The following is a 22,324-nucleotide window of genomic DNA, read 5'->3' as shown; positions in this document are numbered from 1 at the left end:
GGTCAGGTCTCCGCACTTCTGGAATGACACATTGCGTCTAAGAAGAATGGTAACCCCTCTTGCGTATGTGGAGTAAGAGGAGAATGTGCGGATTCCAGCCCATTTGCTGGCAAAGGTGGCTCGCCTCTGCGGTGACAAGTGAGTTTCCTGCAGCATGGCAATATGAACATTATGTCTGTCAAGATATGCTATCACATTATTTGGCATTGTTAAGTCCTCTAACATTCCATGACATGCAATTTAATTGAGCATCGGTTACTAAGATCGCCATAGATAATGGAGTTTTGTTGTATTCTCCCTAGGTGGTCGGAAAGCCGCACCGACCAACACAGCCAGACAAGTCAGTACAGTATAGCAATTCGTGTCACGATCAAACAATCTATGTGTGCCTCTCAACTCCCCCAAACAGTCCGCCCCCCCTCCCACTACAGCATCCCAAACATGCCAGCAGCCATCCGTACCCCCCACGCCCCCTTCCCTTCAACTTCAACAACGTAAAAGTATGTATGGGGAACACCCTATAGGGATACAGCATCAAGGTCGCACAGCCACTTCACCCGCCAATGGCCTCCGAAACTGAACCGCCCTTGGTGGAGGCCAGGGTCAGGAAAGTGGTCCTTGGAGTACATTACCACAGGAAAGATGAGCCAGCGTAGTTCCGTCGTGTGTGGTCGCCACTCCTCGTGCATTCGAAGCAAGGGCCAGAGAGTGATAGTGCAAAGGAATAAGAGATCCAGTAGATGCAAGTGTTCTGTGTGCCTCCGCCACCGAAGATGAGTCTTCGTCCTCTAGGTCCGCCTCAGCGTTGCGCTCTCCTCTTCGAGCCTTACGGATTGTTTTTAGGAAATCTTCCACTTTTTGAGGATTTGTAAAGAAGTGTTGTTTCCCCTGATGTGTGATCCACAGCTTCGCCGGGTAGAGCAAGGCATAGTCCAATTGAGCCTCCCGCAGCTTCTTTTTCACAGGGATGAACTTGCGCCTCTCTTCTTGCACCAGTGGGGTGAAGTCCGGATATATGGAGAATGTAATTCCATTGTATTGTAGGGATTGTTGAGACCGGGCCGCCCTCAGCGCGACGTCGCGATCACGATAGTTCAACAGCTTAGCAATGATTGGTCTAGGCGGTAATCTGGGCTTGGGAACAGGTGCTAATGATCGGTGCGCTCTCTCGATGATAAATTGAGGTGAGAATGCGGCCTCTCCAATCGAACCTTTGAGTAGCTTTTCAACATAGAGTTCCATTCTGCCCTTGTCTGTGGATTCCGGAATGCCCGTGACGCGTATGTTGTTGCGTCGGCTACGGGCTTCCAAGTCCTCATTCTTGGCCGCTATTGCCCTGAGCAGGTTGAAAATTCGGGCCAATTGCGTGGTGTGAGACGAGGTAATATCGTCATTATCAGAAATGCGCTGTTCCGTAGCCGTTAGTCGCTCCTCGTGACGATCAACTTTGTGAACCAGGGCATCAAGCCTAGAGGTCACGCCGTCAACCTTTTCCACCACAGTGGCAAATCCCTGCCTCATCTCTTGGAACAGGCTGTGTAAATCAAGGTCTTTAGCGGGAGCAACTTCAGCCCTCGAGTTAGTATCGCTCGGTCCAGGGTTAGCAGGCACCGATTTTGTGCCTTTTTTGACGCCATCGAAGCTCAGTTTCGCTTGACGATTCTCTGGGCGCACCATGCTGGCGGCTGGACTCGGCCTCTCCGCCACAACGTGCCCCACCGCCGAGGTACTGCCAAGTTTCTATCGAGGGGTAGTAGTATAGACTCCACAGTGGGCGCACCGGCACTCTGGTAAACCTCTGCGCGTATCCCCAGTGCCTGCCCAAGCCGAATGTAGCACCACCAGTGCCCGATAAGCGCTCTTCGGGGGGGCACAGGCCACCAGTCATTCCTCGCGTCACCAAGCCCTCAGCAGTAGATAGGCAATGGACGTCTCCAGCAGCAACAGTACATCTAGAGCCACGGTATTGGAAAGCAGCGTGAAGGCGAAGGCCCAGCGCTCAAGTCTGTGGTAAAGAGTCAGGGCAGTGTCCAGCTCTGTCTATGAAAGTGGCAAAAGACCAGTACAGCCCAGGCGTGGGTTAAGACCAGGTCCAGTAGGTCGCCGCCGTGGGTTAAATGCAGGCAGTGACGTCTCAGGGGCCAGGGCCGCTTCTTGTGCGTTGGGACAGAGAGTATGCAGGCCCAGTATCAGCAGGGGACCCACCCGCAGCCTGACGGTCGGGGAGAGCCGTTGACACTCGGTGCTCCACTGCCCGCAGTGACCGCAGGGGCGGTGTCCCACGCTAGAGTCGAGCGCCGCTCACCTTGTACTGCTTCGTGGTAGGAGCAGTTGATGTCCGGCACCTCACAGCTTCGTCAGGAGTCGCAATGGCATTCCGAGCACTCCCACGACGTCCGGTATTTCTCTCCGGTCAGGCAGGCTTGGGCCGATCTCACAGCCGGGGGTAAGTGGTATGCGATAGCGTTAGTACCGCGCTCCAGTTCCAGGATTCCGGGCGGGCGCCGCTTAAGTTCGGAGAGCTCCGACGCGATCCGGGCCCACCTCCTCGTGGTAAGCCCTGGACTCGCGTAGTCCGCCACAGCCGCCCTTCCCTGCTCGTGTGCTCCGTGTGTGCTGTCGGTCAAATTTCAATCGGCGCCGACGCCGGCTCCGGTGGCAACAGCAGCCCCAGCTTCAGGTCGATCGCAGAGGGCGACCAGCTGCAGCAAATGGTGGGTGAATTTGCCGTTTACTCGCCATGTGGCATAGGATAAATGTTGGATAACGGGCCAAAGAGCGGGAGCTGCTTAGTTAGGCAGCCATTCCGCTTGTGCGCCCTCTCAACATCACCTTGTCTTTGACTAGATGTTAACTATAACACGGTAGACTGCTACAAAGCAAGCTGTCAACCTGCAGCTTTGTTCCTCGGGTGTCTTTTTTTTTTTTTTTTTTTTTTTTGTCTAAACATCCTACATTTTACTTGCCAGACCTACTGACTAACTTATGACTCTGTGCTTAAATATGAGGTGTCACTGTGACTCTGTACTTAAATATGAGGTGTCACTGAATATTACTCGACCATTGCGGTCCTCCATATGATAAAACTCACTTTGGATTTCCATCTTTGATGGTGAGCATGCACCATGTAGGATGATGTTTATCCATGCTCTGGAGCGACCACGAGTATAGTGGAAAAGAGAGGCCCCATTAGTCTGGCCGTTTTCCAGGGTGATCCTGCCCTTTTGAATTATCCACACACCTGAGTGAAGGTTGCTTCCTTCCATTTTGTATTGTCGCCAGAAAATCATTGAACTTCTGGAAGTTAGTCACTGGGTGACATCCCCTCTCTTTTCTATCATGAGTTGAACGTTTTGCGAGGTGCAAAGACTGATCTACCATCCACACCTCTACATAACCCAGTAATTCACTGATCACACCTCTTTGATGGAAGAATTGATATTGACCAGTAGTAAGAAATGCTGGTAGGACCTTATTGTGTGTGGGTTGGATGGGAGATGGTGGGGTTGCCATGTCCATTCCTCTATTCTCTTATTTGTTGACAGACATGATTTAGGAATTGTATTACTTGCAATATATGTAGCACAAAAAAGACTACTTGATTGTAAAGATATTTTATTCTGCAAATTAACTATATCCCTAATCCCTCTAACACAAGGTTTGTTTTCCTTGTTTTAGGATGTAGAATCTGAGAATGTCAACGTGGTAAAAAGATTGTTTAAACTTCAGAATCTAAATGCCAGCACTATCAGAACTGTGATGGTAGCAGACTGTGCCCGTCATGATTCCCCTGACCTGCTCCTTGATTATAAGGAGCAACAGAATGAGGCAACTTCCACTGCCTGGCAGGTGGACATGGCGAACCAGAACAAGGAAGGGATGGAGATGCTAGAAGTGTTTCTGGATGAAGCAGAAGAGCAGGCAGACGTGGGTGCCAATGACCGATTGCAGCTTTTCTTGGGGGACCTAATGGAGGGACGCGTCAGGCCTGTTCCAACCGAGCAAGAACTAGAGGCAAAAGTTGCAGAACTATTTGCGTGTTACAGGACTAAGTTACCTGAAAGGAATCTTCTCTCATCAGATGGGGCCTACAAAAAGAAGTACTTGATCTTCACCACAGGATGCCTCACCTACTCTCCTCACCAGATAGGTACTTTATAACCAAATTGGTTTCTGTTATCTGTTAATATAGTAAGATGTGGTCTGTGTTGCTAAGTTATTGTACAATATTCACCTCTTGAGCACACTTGTTTTCTAATCTGGCTCCTATCTTATGTCCGGAATGAAGAAGTGGTCCGTGACCAATTATGTAGGAGAGTTGAGTTCGATTCTTTACACAGTCAGTATTATGTGAAGTACTACAATACTGATATTAAATATCTACATGAACTATACACTACTACTCAATTAACATTTAAGAGTACATGTATAAGAGAAATCACACAAGTAACAATAGAAGCGCCAAAACCCCAAATCATTCTAAACGCATTTATTAATTCTCTGGGTGAACCTTTTGCTCAAGCACAATAGGTTGCGCGCAGAGTGGGGAAAAAGAGGGGAGTGGTAGTGGTGGGTGATAGAAGTGCAAATCAAAGAAAATAGAAAAAATACACAGTACAATACTTTTGAATTACTGGTGGTCCAAACCAGTTATACAAGACCTGTTCGATATGCAACATTCATTTACAGGTAATCTGTAAATTTACAGTGAGCAACAAATGCAGCTTCAAGGGATATCGAGAGGGGAACAGATACAGGTCAATTAAGGTGGAAGGCGTCAATGTTTCGACTGGACTGATGCATGGAGGGTGATTGGAACCTCAGCTGCGAGTCTTCATCAGGACAAGGGGAAGGCAACCTACACCTGGTGCTAAGCCTGGCTACTCAGGTAAGAATTCCAGAAGTATAAGGTCGAAGGCCCAATTGTGCCTGAAGCACCGATGGAGATGATGTCTTGTCAATCAAACATCATGTTATGTGTCATCTGTAATTGATGATAGTGATGTGAATCACTGTCCTTAGTGGCAGCGGCCGTCTGGTGCAACAAGTTCTGCGGCTGGTCCACCTTAATTGACCTGTATCTGTTCCCCTCTCGATATCCCTTGAAGCTGCATTTGTTGCTCACAGTAAGTTTACAGATTACATGTAAATGAATGTTGCATATCGAACAGGTCTTGTATAACTGGTTTGGACCACCAGTAATTCAAAAGTATTGTACTGTGTATTTTTTCTATTTTCCTTGATTTGCACTTCTATCACCCACCACTACCACTCCTCTCTTTTTCCCCGCTCTGCGCGCAACCTATTGTGCTTGAACAAATGTTTTACCCAGAGAATTAATAAATGCGTTTAGAATGATTTTGGGTTTTGGCGCTTCTATTGTTACTTGTGTGGTTTCTCTTATACATGTACTCTTAAATGTTAATTGAGTAGTAGTGTATAGTTCATGTAGATATTTAATATCAGTATTGTAGTACCTCACATAATACTGACTGTGTAAAGAATTGAACTCAACTCTCCTACATAATTGGTCACGGACCACTTCTTCATTCCTGTCTTATACCCAGGTCCGCCTTGACTTATAGGGTTAACCCCATTATCTATAATCCTATCTTATGTCTACATAAGTTATGGATCATAATATAGTCCAGCCAAAAGGGGTAAACTGGTACTTTTTGTCAACTGACATGTTAAACTGGGTTGTTCAACATTTCTTTGTGAGGTATCCTGAACACCTGAATGACTGGCAGTCTAAGGGTGTATTAAAACCTGCCAATTAGCTGACCACACAGCATACATAGTTGGTCACCTGCAAAATCTAGGATGGGTGTGACCCATCTACGTTGGACACACGTATCTCGGACAACCCTAGTGAACAGTTAATTATTTGTTGTGAACCACACACCCGTCTATTCAAACATTTACCAAAACACAAAAATGTGAGTGTGACTTTGTTTAATAGTGTATGGTTTTACTTCATTAGCAAAATGTTCATTACAATAAGTGTGATGCTCTGGTCACTCTTTGAGGGCTGTATTAGTGACTTTGTGTTGCCAAATCACGGTTTAACATGATATGATCTTTTGAGCTAAGTATTCAGCACTACGTCTGTAAGGACAAGGGAAAAGGCAGCGTAATGGCTGTAGACTTTCAATTTAGTTCTGAAACTTATACTGCTCAAAAAAGCAAAAATAATGGTCAGATCAGTTTGGCACCATTGAGCATGAAAGGAAAATAAAGGCCTTGGATAACTTCCAGCCATCAAGTTAAAGTGAACTGTTTGATACCTCGTAACTGTCAGAGCTTTACCTAGGGAGAATGTCAAGCCCCAGAGAAATGAGGCTTTATTCACTGGCCAGACATTAAATCTGACTTTCCCAGAAAACTTCTCAATTGCATGCTGAACAGCTCACTGTATGACGCAGAGAGAATTCCAGGACACTTTGTTTGGGGTCAAGGGCAACAGGTTTTCAGGTGTAGTAGTGTATTTTGTCCTTGGGACAAGTAGGCCTACCGCCCTCCCCCGCAGTACAAACCCTTCGGCAGCCAGTTTGCAGTACCACATTATGGATCAGGGAATGGCACGGTCTGCAGTTAAGGTAATATTTATGTCCATATGTTAATGGTGTTTAAACTTGTATTTATGGTTCATTAATTGAAAGCCTTTATTGTTAGGGGAGTTCTCTAAGTAAATGTTGTAAGCTCTGACTGCACTACTGACAGTGGCTCCAGTATAGAAATGTGTACACATGTTTTCAAAGTTTAGCAAAATACGAGGCTATATATAATGCTCCCAGAATGCAGAATATTTGCAGAAGCTTGAAAGCAAGATTTTTTGCTTTCAAAATAAAATGTTCATAAAAAAATAATAGCAGGAAAAAAAACATTTAGCTAAACTACTGTAAAACTTCAGATACCATTTCTTTGCAGCATCGTTTAGTAACGTGTTTATGCATGCTAGTATTTCCCAAAAATACTCATAATGGAAAATCTGTGTAACCAGTTTCAATAAGATTATGGGAAACAAAAATAAACAAGCATTGACAAAGCCAGTAGGTCTGAAATTGGTGGTCAGCTTTTTAGTTTTATCAGTGTGACTTCTTTTGGCATGGGCTTTTGTAAAAACTTATTGGTGTGGGAGGTGCCGGTCCCTCACCATTATAAACAAAGTTGGCAAACACAAAAATGTTTTTGGTCTCAAAAGGCACACACTGACACAGCAGTTACTGGCACTGAACAAAACTACTCTGTGTGCCGATTACGCTCCTTGTGAAAGAGCAGAATGCTGCCACTGATAGTGAAGCCAGCCGATGCAGAGGGAGAGAGACAACATTTTAATAAACACGAAAGGTCACGGTCAACGCCAGACCAAATTAGGGGTCCAATTATTAAAGAAAGTCTCAAAAGTGCACCCATGGTAAATGTCTTTGCAATAAGTGCAGCTATATAGCTTTCGTGAATGCCCAAGAATTTACAGAAGTAGGACAAGAAAATAGTACTCCTAGAAAATATTTGTGAACTGCATTTTAGCAAGAGCAAATTTGCATGTGTAGATTTGCTCATGTGAAAATCCAAGTGGTTGCAAGTTCTCTTTCCCTCCAACCACTTTTTCCCCCAACTCTTGAAGAAGGTTTACGTCTGCTATTGTCAGGAGTAAATTTGCAACATTTCTCAGTATGGGAAAAGATTAGAGAAGAGTTGTTGAAAACCCTTAAAACATGCAAGTTAGTAGTAAGTACTCAAACACTACTATGGTATGAGCCCTGGCGTAATCAGAGAGGCTATATCAGAGCTCTTATATAATGAGATTGATGCCCTAATGTGTCGCCGCACTACATGGCACCAAAGGGACAAGTGGATTTTGTAACAGCACAAGTAGATTTATGAAGAACCTTGCCCCATGGACAAGTAGATATTTTATTAAATTCCACACCCTTGATGATAACCAAGAAAAGACCCTCTTGCATGTAAAAGCTAAAGAACACCTGGAATTAGATGAAGAATTAAAAAAAATACTTCTCAGTGGCATGTCGGACTCCACAACAATATTGATTGTCCATTTCGTAGCAATGAGCTAGACAGTAAGAGGCAAAAGACAACTGTAAAGGGCACAAGTTGAGAAAAAAATTGCCTGAAGTACTCCTTGATTTATACAAAGAGAGAGCCTGACCACAAAAGAGATAACACTTATTACAATAGTTGCGCACAATTATAGCACCGCTCTGTTAATTTACCAGACCATGCTGCAAATCTGTAAGGAGAAAAAACTGTTGTGCTGCTTCCCCTAGATTATGCGTCAGAGGAATTGTTAGTAGCTTCCGAATTTTGAAACTCTTCAAAAGGGTTGAAGCATGTCCTATTATTCGTGACGAGCACATTAGCAATATTGGTTGTCAATAGTCTTGCTATCTGTGTTAATCTGATGGATAACTGCAGTGGTTATAGTTTTATTTAGTTGTCGTTGGGTTCTTAGTTTTTTCCACGGTAACATTCTGCTTACTTTGTACTCCACACCCAATATAATTCTTAATTCTGTGCAACAAGACCATGTGATCCTTAGCTTTCCTTGTGTGTAACTCTGCTAGTTCCCGATTCAGAGCTGAATCAGCTTTTTGGTGTATTGACATCTGCAAACGTGCAGTACAAATTCTTGTGCAGGTAGTTCACTAAAAACTTTAACATCTAGTTTCTCACATATCAGAGATGCACCAGCTGCACTACTTGTGTAATGCTGCAGTAGTTATAGCAGGAACAAACATTTTAGTTGGTCTCCTCGACTACTAACAGTTCAATTGTGCAGATTCATTTAACTGCTCTTACTAACCAGACCCCTAGGTGTTTGTTAGCTCTTGATCTGTCCATGATTGGAAATGAGCTGATGTTATACAGTTTTGAGGGACTTCAACTTATTTTTGGGGCTTCCTTTTTAATTATTATCTCTATTTTGTCTGTTATCCGCTTCATGTCCCTCAAGCCAGGAGGCACGCACTGTATGTCACTGCCTGTGCATCTTTTGCCTTGGTTGCTTTTGCCATCATTAAAGTGTCACTTTATTTTGCAAATTTTAGGGTCGCCCTCTCCGCAGCTAGCTACAGAATCTGTTGATTTAACCTTTTCCTTTCAGAAGTACGAGGAATCATGTCAAAGGCCAGTACATAGCCATCAAAGTAAATGAGGTGATCAAATTTGCGATGCTAACTATAAAATATTAATGTGAATCTAAACGGAAAATATAGGACAATTATTGAAAAAGACAGACATACACAGCTCCTTGCGCTCTATCCTATTGGTACAAAGGTAGACGTCACGAAGCTTTATAGTATTGGCAACCAGTAGTTCAAAACTGAACTATTTTAAATGTTTCTTAAAAAGTATGAATGTGCCGTGGATGGGAGTGTCTGCACACACCTTTGAAACGGTTACAGGATAGCCACTGTCCAGTACCATACAGAAATAAACCAAAATCTCACATTTGCTAATTCGGCAATACCTTAGGATTCTGTTGGTGAGCTCATTGCCTCTTGATTATCTTGGAAAGCCTGACGAAAATGTTTTCTTCTTGTTTATATTGTGTATGGGATTGTGAAAATGCTGGCATTATGCTTCTTTTAGTTCTCTTTTGCAAAAATGTGATGGGGGCAATGTAGACATATATGTATATTGGTCGGACAATAGCAAGCTGTATGTCAGTGATCAGACCTATTGTCTGTTTACAGTGGGCATGGAGCCCAACCACTGCTTACCATTGATTGGCTTTGTTACCCTGAATAATTTGCTTTCTATTCATCAGACTCTATGTGCTTTACTTTCTCTTCTTGCGCTTGTTCTTCTAGAGCATGGACGCATTACTAGCACTACCTTTGTTTTTTGGTTAATCACTTCATTGTGCATGTGTTGTCCAGCTATTTCACTCATGTACTGTTCTTCCTCCCCCTTGTCTGCCGGCTCCATGTTCTTTCTTGCCTGTGCGCTTCTTCCCCACTCCCCTCTCTGTTCTGCTTGCTCTCATGTGCTTCTTCTAGTGATGCTTTATCATCTCTGTGCTCCACCGCCCCAGCAGCTCCATGTTCCGCTCTAGCTTGTATGCTTCTCCTCCCAACGCTCATTGTTCCTTTTTCACCCATGTTGCTTCCCTGGGCCCTCTATGTTGATTTGAATTTATCTACCTATCCAATTCTGATTGGTAATCCAAAAGGGAAAAACACCCATTTCATTTTGTAGGTGTGTGCACCTACAAAATGAGACTGATGGATCCGACATATCGTTTTTTTTATTTTGTGTTTGATTAGTCTTTAGCCTTGTTGTGCAGTATGGGGGACGCTGTACTGCATCGCTAAAACCCAATGGCAAAAAGGGAAGACCAATTGGCTTTGCTAGTGTTGTATACATGTATATCTTTAAAATACATTTAAAATTATTTGAACGGTTACTGTGCAGTCTTGAGTTAATCGATCCTACTGTGCAAACAAGTAATAAGTGACCATTACCTGCGGCCATCCCAGGTGTTCAGAACTCATCATGCAGTTTCACTTTGGGTTGTGCTTTTTTTTTATAAATTCGCAGGTCCGCCAAATCAAAATGGGACTGTTCATCTGTGGCTGCTAAGGTTTCATTTAGCTCTGTGACTGTCTAATATGTGAAGTTCATACATCCAGAATGATGGCTTTAGGGATTTGGGAAGCCTGTGTGGGGCTCGAAATCCTATGGCAAATATATATGCTTTTCTCGTTTTGTGGGGCATTATTTACCCCTTTGAGACCCCGGCCTTAGGATCAAAGAACAATCCACCTGCCCCTCCGCCCCCGCTTGGGGGCCCCCTTTTTATTTTATTTTGCTCACTGCGTCTACTAAAATGGTTAATGACTGCATATGTCTGCTTGAGATCTGTGAGTCCAGACCGGATTAGTGGCGTGCATGCTCACAAAATGCTGGATTCCCTAATCTGATAGTGTAGCTATGAAATGGGTGTATGTTTCCTTTTAGGAGGTTGTATCCCAAGTCCTTGTTGGTGTCAGGGGACTGATATTCTCAACTCTCCCACGTTTGTCCCTGAGACTCCATCATGAACAGTTTTGCATTGCATATCTATAGAGTGTGAGACAATCTCATATATATATATATATATATATATATATATATATATATATATATATATATATATATATATATATATATATATATATATATATATATATGTATGTATGTATGTATGTGTATATATGTATATTTCTGTTTCTCCAACGAAGTTGGATGGTCTGGAGCCCGCCGCGGATTCCGGGACGAAGTGTTGACAGTTGTAGGGGTATGTTAACTCACGCTGGGCAATGTGCACTGTCACTTTAGCCCCTGCCGCCATGATTCCTGGACTCTGGGGCTGGAGTGGTACAGGGGACTGGAGGAAGCGCTGTTGTTGTGGACTTCAAAGCTGGAACTTTACAGTTCGAGGCATATGGGCTGCAGATGGTACATTTATGAATAGATCGCCATCTGGTGTTGGGCTCGGATGATTGCACTTTGTTTTTCTCTTGGAGAAGTCTTTGTCGTCATAGATGACTCCTCCTCTTGGTGTTAGTGCTCATGGGCATCGGCTCCATCCTTAGATTGTTTTTTTCCGCCATCGGGTTCGGATGAGGATCGAAGCGCTCCGGACCGACTTCAACAAAGAAGGTTATAACCGGCGCCTACTCCTTTCCAAATCGACGGTATCGTTATCGAACGCGAATTTACTCCATACCGACGCGGTTCGAAGGACGACGACTACGAGAAACTCGACGTAGTCCAGCCCGGGGTCCATGGAAAGGACTCCATTCAAAAAATGTCCAACGTGTGGTGCTAAGTTCCCACACAAGGACCTACACGAGGTGTGCAACCTCTGCTTGTCCCCTGAACACGAATCCAGGGACTGTGAGGCCTGTGCAGCGTTCTCTTCAAAGTCGACGATTAGAAACCGTCGAGCCCGAAGACACGAGGTATCGAGAATGCAGTCACAAGCAATCCCGGAGCTGTTCGAGGACCAGCACCCAGAAGAGGAGGAAGAAGAGGCCGACGAGGCGGGGTCTGAAGCGGACGAGTCCGACGTCGAGGAAATCGACGTCCAACAAACCGTGAGTGACGACGTCCCTTTACCAAAGAACAGACCCCGCACGGTGTCGACCCCGCCCTCGAGCCCGGTCAGACAACCGAAAAAAGTTTCCAACGCCCCGCCTTCGAGCCCGGCAACGAAACAGAAACCGAAACACTCGGTCTCCCATCATAGTGGTTCCGGTTCCGATAAACGGACCACATCGACACCGAAGCACCAAGTCAAGGAAAGCTCGAAGTCGAAGCAGTCCATGTCGACACCGAAGCACGCTTCGGCGTCAAACACCCTCGACACCGGGGACATCTTCGATACCGAAGAAATCGGATCCGAACAAAATCTCGGCACCGAAAATACAAATGGACATTCAAAAGAAAAAACACCTTTCGGAACCGAAAACTGCGGTACCGACACAGGAACACGGGACGGATCCTAAACAAAAGACTTTGTTTATTGACCCAAAGACTGGCAAGGTAGTCACAGAACTACCTAAAAAGAGGAAGAATGAACATTCGGACGACAAGACTCATCCGAAGAAGAGAACAATGGGGACGAATACAACTCCTCCCTCTTCTCCCAAACCTCACACACCATCTTCTCCTCTTCCTCACAATAGGCCAAATATTCCTCCCACACGACCATCTACACCTACAACAGATGTAGAGAGTGACACAGGGGAGGGGGAACATCCTGGGGATGATGAGGACACAATCCCAGAGGAGGCAGACCCATGGGAAGAGTATATTGTAGGGTCAGATAATGATACCGACCCTGAATCGTATCCCTCAAAACCTTCACCTCCTGATGACAATACTGGGTTTGCACAACTCATTACTAGAGCAGCAACATATCATAAGGTAGACCTACATACAGAACCTCAAGTACAGGACTTCTTATTAGAAACACTACCTACTGCACAAAGAACATCAGGAACACTACCAATGCTTAAGGGCCTTCTCAGTCATACATCAGAGATATTCAAAGACCCAGTGAGGGCTAGGGTATTGAACCCAAGAATCGATAAAAAATATAGGGCAGCTCCAAAAGACCCAATATACATTAAAGGGAAATTCCTCTAGACTCACTAGTGGTCACAAACGCTCGCAAGAGAGCAAACTCTTTATCTACAGGAGAAGCTCCACCTCCTGACAAAGAGTCTAAACTAATAGATGCCTCTGGCAAGAGAGTAGCATCTCAAGCGGCAAACAGTTGGCGCATAGCTAATACGCAAGCACTACTTGCAAGGTATGACAGAGCGCATTATGATGAGTTAGAAAAACTCATCACACATCTCCCTAAAGAACATCAAAAGAGGGCAGATCAACTCATACAAGAAGGGAAGTTAATTACTAACACTTCAATAAAGTGCGCCCTAGACGCGGCACAAACTGCGGCAAGGTCTACAAACACAAGCATCATGTTAAGGAGACATGCATGGCTCAGAGTATCAGGGTTCAAACAAGAGGTACAAACATCGTTACTGAACCAACCTTTTGATGGGAAAACACTTTTCGGCACAGGGACAGATGAGGCCCTAGAAAAGATGAAGAAGGATACCGAAACGGCTAAATCAATGGGAGCATTGCAACAGCCGACACAAAGAGGTTCCTTTCGTAGATCCACCTATAGAGGAGGATCCAAAAATACAGGTACAAACCAACAGCAAACCTCTTTTACACCTACATCACCCAGAGGTAATTCTAGAGGTGGCTACAGGGGTAACAACAACAAGGGTAGAGGTCGCGGAAACAACAACAACCGCAACTCTCCAACCCCAAAACAGTGACTTCATAGAGCTTCCCCCAGACCATATAACACCGGTCGGGGGACGCCTATCACAGTTCCTACCTGTCTGGGAAAACATCACATCAGACAGGTGGGTAAGACAAATTATCCAACATGGTTATTGCCTAGAACTCACAGCTACCCCACCAAACATCCCCCCCAAACAGCGTCCAATGAAACAAGATCACCTGACACTGTTAAAACAAGAAGTACTATCACTGCTAGAAAAGCATGCCATAGAGAAGGTTCCACAGCACCAACAAGGAACAGGAGTATACTCCCTATACTTCCTAATTCCCAAAAAGGACGGGTCTCTAAGGCCAATACTGGACCTAAGACCTCTCAACGTATACATAAATTCGGAACATTTCCACATGGTCACGCTCCAACAAGTACTTCCTTTACTGAAGAAAGGGGACTTTCTTTCTACACTGGATCTAAAAGACGCTTACTTTCATATCCCTATTCACAAAGCCCACAGGAAATACCTCAGGTTTGTGGTAGAAGGACAACATTATCAGTTCAAGGTCCTTCCGTTTGGTGTCACAACGGCACCAAGGGTATTCACAAAATGCCTGGCAGTGGTAGCAGCTCACCTAAGAAGACAACAAATTCATGTCTTCCCATACTTGGACGACTGGCTAATAAAGGCCAGGTCACAAGAGGAATGTCTTCAAAACACACAAAAGACAATTCAGCTACTACACCAGCTAGGGTTCACGGTGAACTACACAAAGTCACACCTACAACCAAACAAGGTTCAACAATATCTGGGGGCTACTATAGACACAGAAAAAGCCAAAGTGTACCCCAACCCAGTCAGGATCCAAACAATGCTTACAATCATTCAAAGATTTCAGCCACAACACTCACTAACAGCAAGAGTGTTCATGCAGCTATTAGGCATGATGTCATCCTGCATACTGCTAATACCATATGCCAAACTACAAATGCGTCCGCCACAAGAATGCTTAGCGACACAGTGGAATCAGGCTCAAGGGCAGATTACAGATCTGGTGTTGGTAGACGACCGCACACACCCCTCTCTGAAGTGGTGGAACATAACAAACATTGCCAAGGGGCGGTCGTTCCTAGAGCCAATTCCACAGGTGACAATAACAGCAGACGCATCGCTCACCGGATGGGGAGCACATATGGACAAGTACACAGTACAAGGAAGGTGGAGTGTGCAGGAAAGAACACTGCACATCAACCATCTAGAACTACTAGCAGTGTTTCTAGCATTGAAAGCCTTCCAGATACATGTTACCAACAAAGCAGTCCTGATCAGAACAGACAACATGACAGCAATGTATTATATTCAAAAACAGGGGGGGACGCACTCTCTCCAACTATCCAGACTAGCACAGGAAATTTGGAGATGGGCCATTCCTCAAAACATCTATCTGTTAGCTGAACACCTACCAGGAGTCCAAAACCAGATAGCAGACATCTTAAGCAGACAGTCGGAACAAATACACGAATGGGAACTGCACCAACAAATACTGCAGCCATTCTTCCAAAGATGGGGACAACCAGAGATAGACCTCTTTGCCACTCATCAGAACGCAAAATGCCAAAGCTTCGCGTCCAGGTATCCACATCACCTGTCGCAGGGCAATGCGTTATGGATAAATTGGTCCAACAAATTTGCATACGCTTTTCCCCCTCTCCCACTAATTCCATTAGTGGTCAGGAAGCTGCAACAACATTCAATGACCATGATACTAGTGGCACCCACGTGGGCAAGACAGCCGTGGTACACCACGCTACTGCAACTCTCACAAGTGCCACACCAAAAATTACGAATTCTACCCATGCACCTTACACAGAACCATGGAGAAATAATGCACCCAGATCCAACTCAATTGAACTTAGCGATCTGGCTCCTGAAATCCTAGAATTTGGGTACTTAGATCTACCTCAAAATTGCATGGAGATAATTAAACAAGCGAGACGTCCAACCACCAGAGCATGTTATGCAGCTAAGTGGAAGAGGTTTGCTATACACTGTACTAATAACAATATCAACCCTCTGGACGTATCAACAAAGGAGATTATTTGCTACTTATTACACTTACAGCAATGTAATCTAGCGTACACATCTATCAGAGTACATCTAGCAGCTATAGCAGCGTACCTACAAAACAGGCAACACATATCACTGTTCAGAGTACCAGCTATAAAGGCATTCATGGAAGGCCTTAAAAGAGTCATTCCACCAAGATTACCACCTTCCCCAGTCTGGAACCTCAACGTAGTACTCACCAGACTAATGGGGCCACCCTTCGAACCTATGCATAGGTGCGAAATACAATTCCTTACATGGAAGGTGGCTTTCCTTATAGCCATTACCTCACTCAGGAGAGTAAGTGAATTACAGGCATTGACAATACAAGAACCATTCCTACAGTTACACCAGAATAAAGTGGTACTTAGAACAAACCCAAAGTTCTTGCCTAAGGTAATTTCAGCATTCCACATCAATCAGCCAGTGGAATTACCAGTCTTCTTTCCAAAGCCACAGACGGTGGCAGAAAGGGCTCTACATACACTAGATGTCAAAAGAGCCATTTTGTACTACATAGAAAGAACACAAAACTTCAGGAAAACTAAACAACTATTTGTAGCATTTTCCCCAACACATAAGGGCAATCCTATCTCTAAAGCAGGCATCGCTAGATGGATTGTAAGATGTATACAAATATGTTACATTAAAGCAAAGAGAACATTAACTGTTCCTCCTAGAGCTCATTCTACACGAAAACTAGGAGCATCTATGGCATTCTTAGGGAACATTCCCCTAGATGACATATGTAGAGCAGCAACTTGGTCTACACCACATACATTCACAAAACACTACTGTGTTGATGTACAGGCTGCACAACAAGCCAGAGTGGGCCAAGCTGTATTAAAGACTTTATTTCAAACAGTTGCGACAGACACTGGTGACCACCGCTAGGGAGGTAACTGCTTTACAATCTATTCATAAATGTACCATCTGCAGCCCATATGCCTCGAACGGAATATGCTACTTACCAGTATGCATCTGTTCTTGGCATAGAGGGCTGCAGAGTGGTACATGCCCTCCCAGCCTCCCCGGAAACCTGTGTCTGTCCCAACATTATCTTATTTAGATACACTTACATGGGCATATCTTTATGTACTATACTACACTACTCCATCTAACCCTACTATGGCAAAACAATCTAAGGATGGAGCCGATGCCCATGCACACTAACACCAAGAGGAGGAGTCATCTATGACGACAAAGACTTCTCCAAGAGAAAAACAAAGTGCAATCATCCGAGCCCAACACCAGATGGCGATCTATTCATAAATGTACCACTCTGCAGCCCTCTATGCCAAGAACAGATGCATACTGGTAAGTAGCATATTCCTTCTTTTTTTGGGCACATGCTGATTCCTGCACCCCCGCACTACCATTGGGTTTGACATTTCTTTTTTCCCCCTTGCACCACTGTCCAGAATCCATCAAGGAGGATTCTGGGACTTGTAGTTTTCCAGCATGTACGGGACTCTACACAGGTGTGCAATCAACCGGCAGGGGGTGGAGTGGGCTTGTATTAACAAGGTAAAAGGAGGCAGGACTTACTGTTAGCTTGTTCCCTCACTTCCTGGATGCTTTGGGCGCAGAAGAAGGCTACACGATGCCGAAATGCATTCGCCAATGCTACAACAATAAAGCTTCCAACTGTTTCCCCTTGGGTCTCTGCCTTCTTTCTTCGGGAGAAGTTTGTGTGCACAATTCGTCGCGTCAGCCAGAGACGCACTTACAGAGAACCCCTGCTTCGCTTTGGGCACAGACCTCACTGGTTCTGAACTGCTGCAGTTCTTTTCTGTTTCTCCAACGAAGTTGGATGGCCTGGAGCCCACCGCGGATTCCGGGACGAAGTGTTGGCAGTTGTAGGGGTATGTTACCTCACGCTGGGCAATGTGCACTGTCACTTTAGCCCCTGCCGCCATGATTCCTGGACTCTGGGGCTGGAGTGGTACAGGGGACTGGAGGAAGCGCTGTTGTTGTGGACTTCAAAGCTGGAACTTTACATTCTTTTTTTGGGCACATGCTGATTCCTGCACCCCCGCACTACCATTGGGTTTGACATTTCTTTTTCCCCCCTTGCACCACTGTCCAGAATCCATCAAGGAGGATTCTGGGACTTGTAGTTTTCCAGCATGTACGGGACTCTACACAGGTGTGCAATCAACCGGCAGGGGGTGGAGCGGGCTTGTATTAACAAGGTAAAAGGAGGCAGGACTTACTGTTAGCTTGTTCCCTCACTTCCTGGATGCTTTTCGGCGCTGAAAAAGGCTACACGATGCCGAAATGCATTCGCCAATGCTACAACAATAAAGCTTCCAACTGTTTCCCCTTGGGTCTCTGCCTTCTTTCTTCGGGAGAAGTTTGTGTGTATGTGTATATATATATATATATATATTCACTGAAAAAACCATAGGTTATAGACCATATATAGTTAGGAATTAGCATTTAAAAAACCTTATTTTACTCACACAAAACCATTGAAATTCCATATATAGTTAGTTGCACTAACTATATATCGCGCACCCGCAATCCACTGCTGATCATGTCACATATTACATCATTCATGACATGGTCAGTGACATCACTGATGACATCACTGATGACATCTCAAATGACATCACTGATGACATCATCTAGTGTCTGTGTGTTTTTGTAAAGTTTAAATATGTTTTACATATTGAAGAATGAGTGGATGTATAAGTGTCTGGATGAAGGATTTAGTAGGTGCGTGACTGACTGTATGAGTGAGTGATTAAATGTGTCTCACTGAATGCATGGGTTAGTGACTAAACTGTCTTAATTTGTGCATCATTATGTCTGTTGTTCTGTAAACTGCTGCATGTGTTGATCATTAGCTATACGAGAGGCTATATGTGTTATTAATTGGTTGCCCAAGTATTTCTATGGGAGATTGAGTTTGTGTAGGGGTGGCTGGAAGGTGTGGCTGGAAGGTGTGTGACTCTATGCATAGATGTGTGAGCAGTTTATTCACTAGGTGTATGAGTTCAAGAGTGCATGTGGAAACAGCTACATGGGCAGTTGACTGTGTGCATGAGTGTATTGATGAGTGAATGGATATCTCAATGCTACATGTCATAGTAAGTACATATGTAAAACACAGTACATGTGAGAGTTGGCATATATAAATAACTGTGCATGAGAGCCACTGAATGAGTGAGTAGTTGTATCGATCATTGTGAACTTGTATCAGGGATTGTATAAGAGAGTAAATATGTGTTAGTATATGTTTCAATAAGTAAGGTGTGTTTAACTGTATAGTTGAAGAAATGGAGGTGAGATTGTTTCTTTGCATGACTGACTGGGTGTGTGAGTAACTCCATGGATGAGTGGCAGTGTGTGAGTGTCTGTATACACTGAGTGTATCTAAGGTTATATTAGAGTCTGAAGAGGTTTATCGTATTAGCACAAGAATGATGTCAAATGAGATGTCATCAGTGATGTCATCAGTGATGTCATTTGAGATGCCATCAGTGATGTCATCAGTGATGTCACTGACCATGTCATGAATGATGTAATATGTGACATGATCAGCAGTGGATTGCGGGTGCGCGATATATAGTTAGTGCAACTAACTATATATGGAATTTCAATGGTTTTGTGTGAGTAAAATAAGGTTTTTTAAATGCTAATTCCTAACTATATATGGTCTATAACCTATGGTTTTTTCAGTGAATTTTCAAGGTTTTGTAAATGCTAATTCCTAACTATATATGGTCTATAACCTATGGTTTTTTCAGTGAATTTCAATGGTTTTTTAATAGCAAATATCATAAGCTGTCGAATGTCAAGTACGTGGTAAGTGAAAACATTTTCGTGTTTATGCACACTGATCTGCTTTGAATGGTGCCCCCCCCCCCTCATTTCTATTAGGAGTACTCTCTCTTTGCAGATAGTGAAAGGTAGTTAACGCAGGCCTTTGCCCCCATTGTAATCCGTCGTGCCTGCTTCTCTCTCCATTTGATTGATTGTTATCCAAGTATTTACTGTTTTAGAATTAGTTCTCTTTGGTTCATTCTCTATTTACAAACAAACACAGAGTCGCAATACTCTGTTTAGTCTTTGCAGATAACGAAAAATCGTGTAAAAAAAAGAAAAGGAATCGAGCAAAATCAGTAGGCCACTAATGGGATCTCTTTTTGACCTCGCTAAAATAGAAACATTAGGAACAACCCCTCATGACAAATACAAAACTAGTGAGATGAACTGAACTCCACACAATGATGGCTGCAAAACAGCTCGGCTCCGCCACCCACCCCGCCCAAAATAACGATAAAGAACGGCTGCCATGATTGGTTGCGGAATGACCACGACGGAGCTACGAAATGGTGCTGCTCTCATGCTAACCCCAGCTTCAGTCTGAAACATCCAGAAACACTGTAGACTACCAATTCGATCAGTTCCGGTAGCGCCCCAATGTAACCCGGTAGAGAAGAACTAGCCCTCCCCTCTTTGACTGATGGTTCTTGTTGCCTGTCCCTTCTGTTGTCATTTAACAGAACTATTTAGCCTGCTGAAAGGGGTTGTGTTCCGACCGCTGGTTGGTGGAGACATTTTGACTATATTCTGTACCTGCGTTGTCGCGTAATGCGTCATATGACGCGCCGCGTTAGCGCATCCGGAAGTCATCCGGGGCGCGCAGCGCGTAACGTAAGCATAACAAGTCATGTGACTTGTTAATAAAACTTTTCATTGGTTCATTTTACTTTTCTTATTGTAATGATGAAAGGCTTGGTCATATGACCTAAAAATTACGCTTTTCATTACTTCCGAACATTATTTTTTCTTAAATATATGTTATAATGTTCCAGGCTAATGTACTTTCCCGGAAATTTTACAACTGTCCTGCAAGTAAAATATATTCTTTTTTCGAGAAAAAGAGCGTTTCTTCGTCCCATGACGGAGCCGTTGAGCAAAAGAGGGTCGACCTGCTGTCTTAGTCGCCGATACGCCTGAATATGAGATTCTTATCGATCACTTTATGTTGCAGGAATAGAAAACACAACAGCCCTTGACCATTTGTCTTTACTGCGTTCCTTCGTATTATACCTTTTACCCTTCATGTAATTGGTCTGCTTTATTTCACTTGCCTTTTAATGATTCTAAAACAGTCACTATTATTAAAAACTTTACCAATGTATATACTACTACCATGTTTTCTTTTAAAAACCTTTATTGTGAAAATTTCATTATACAAATACGAGCCTATAACCACGTGGGCCTGCCACAGAGCAAACTGTAATCGTATATGATGAATAGACATTTACACTGTAGAGGAACGTAACGGGCGGGCCATTAGGTTGCAAGAACTAAGGTGTCTAACAGTTACGGAATCGGTGGACGTACATTTTATAATTAAAATACGACAGGGCCAGTTACAATAAAATTATCTAGATATACATTTGCGGGCAAGTACCATGGGTGACGTTAATTCGAACTTTCAACAGTACAGTAATCAATAACACATCAGAACTTAATATCAATAGGGATGTCGAAATATTCAATCAATTCTCGTCCCCGCCCGCCATGTGCTTCAAAACTGCATACGTATCTCGTGATTTCAAGGTTCTGCAACCAGTACACAACAAGGAGTTACGAGTCCCATTTATTCCGGCGCCATTTTGGGCGAGGACGGGCAGGTCCAGGATATAGTCAAAATGTCTCTACCAACCATCGACTATGATGATGTTCATATGCTGTATTTATTAGAGTAACACTCATCTGTCCACATGAAATTAATTTGCCACAATCTAAACATGTCATTTTAATCTTTCCAAAGTTCTTCTAAATATTTGGGACCGTTTCCCTTGCCTCTGAAGCTCTCAGTGCCACTTCTTTGATGAATGTACTAGCAGGTCAGGGGTTCTCCTCCAAATCTCTCTTTTATGCAGCACTATAATTAATTGGTGCCACCTCTCCATATGACGATGCATGGTATAGTTACCACAACTATATTTTTTTTCGGTTCCTCTGGAGAGTTCATCGTGGCAGATGAAGCGTGTAACGTACCGGGCATTTACCTTTTTTTGCATGTACAGGAAAGGAAAAAAAAATCGAGCGTCCGAGTTCTAAGGTGTCCCAGGGCCATTTTAGTGGACCAGGCCCAAATCCAAAGAACAGGCCGCCATTTTGAGAGTCCTCTTGCAGCCGCCTGTCGCTGTAGCATCAAGAGCAGCCGAAACTCAGCTGAATGGCAACTGAAACGGTAAAGGGGCGCCCCACTACAGCAGACGAGCCTCCACCTAGGAAGGCCCATTCACGCCGGCTCCCCCCCCCTTCGGGCACCCCACGCCGTTATTCGGAGCAGTATTGTAGGATGGCCACACCAGTGCGGCAACTTGCTAGACATCACCTCGGTGGTAACCGAATCTCAACGC

The 22,324-nt window shown here is 44.1% G+C and overlaps 1 protein-coding gene across 5 annotated transcripts in view; it reads left to right on the top strand.

Annotated features, from left to right (window-relative positions):
* FBXW5 (F-box and WD repeat domain containing 5) overlaps positions 1-22,324 on the top strand; it is a 170,858-nt gene that overhangs the window by 78,035 nt on the left and 70,499 nt on the right. For all 5 annotated transcript variants that reach the window (XM_078642084.1, XM_078642081.1, XM_078642082.1 and 2 more), the window contains one exon: positions 3,679-4,150. In XM_078642084.1, the coding sequence (XP_078498210.1) occupies positions 3,679-4,150 (472 nt within the window). The remainder of the gene's footprint in view (positions 1-3,678; positions 4,151-22,324) is intronic.

This window comes from Lissotriton helveticus, chromosome 5_1, assembly GCF_964261635.1.
Source record: "Lissotriton helveticus chromosome 5_1, aLisHel1.1, whole genome shotgun sequence".
Lineage (NCBI taxonomy): Eukaryota > Metazoa > Chordata > Amphibia > Caudata > Salamandridae > Lissotriton > Lissotriton helveticus.
Note: the sequence above shows the minus strand (reverse complement) of the source record. Positions and strands in the feature narration are given on the sequence as shown.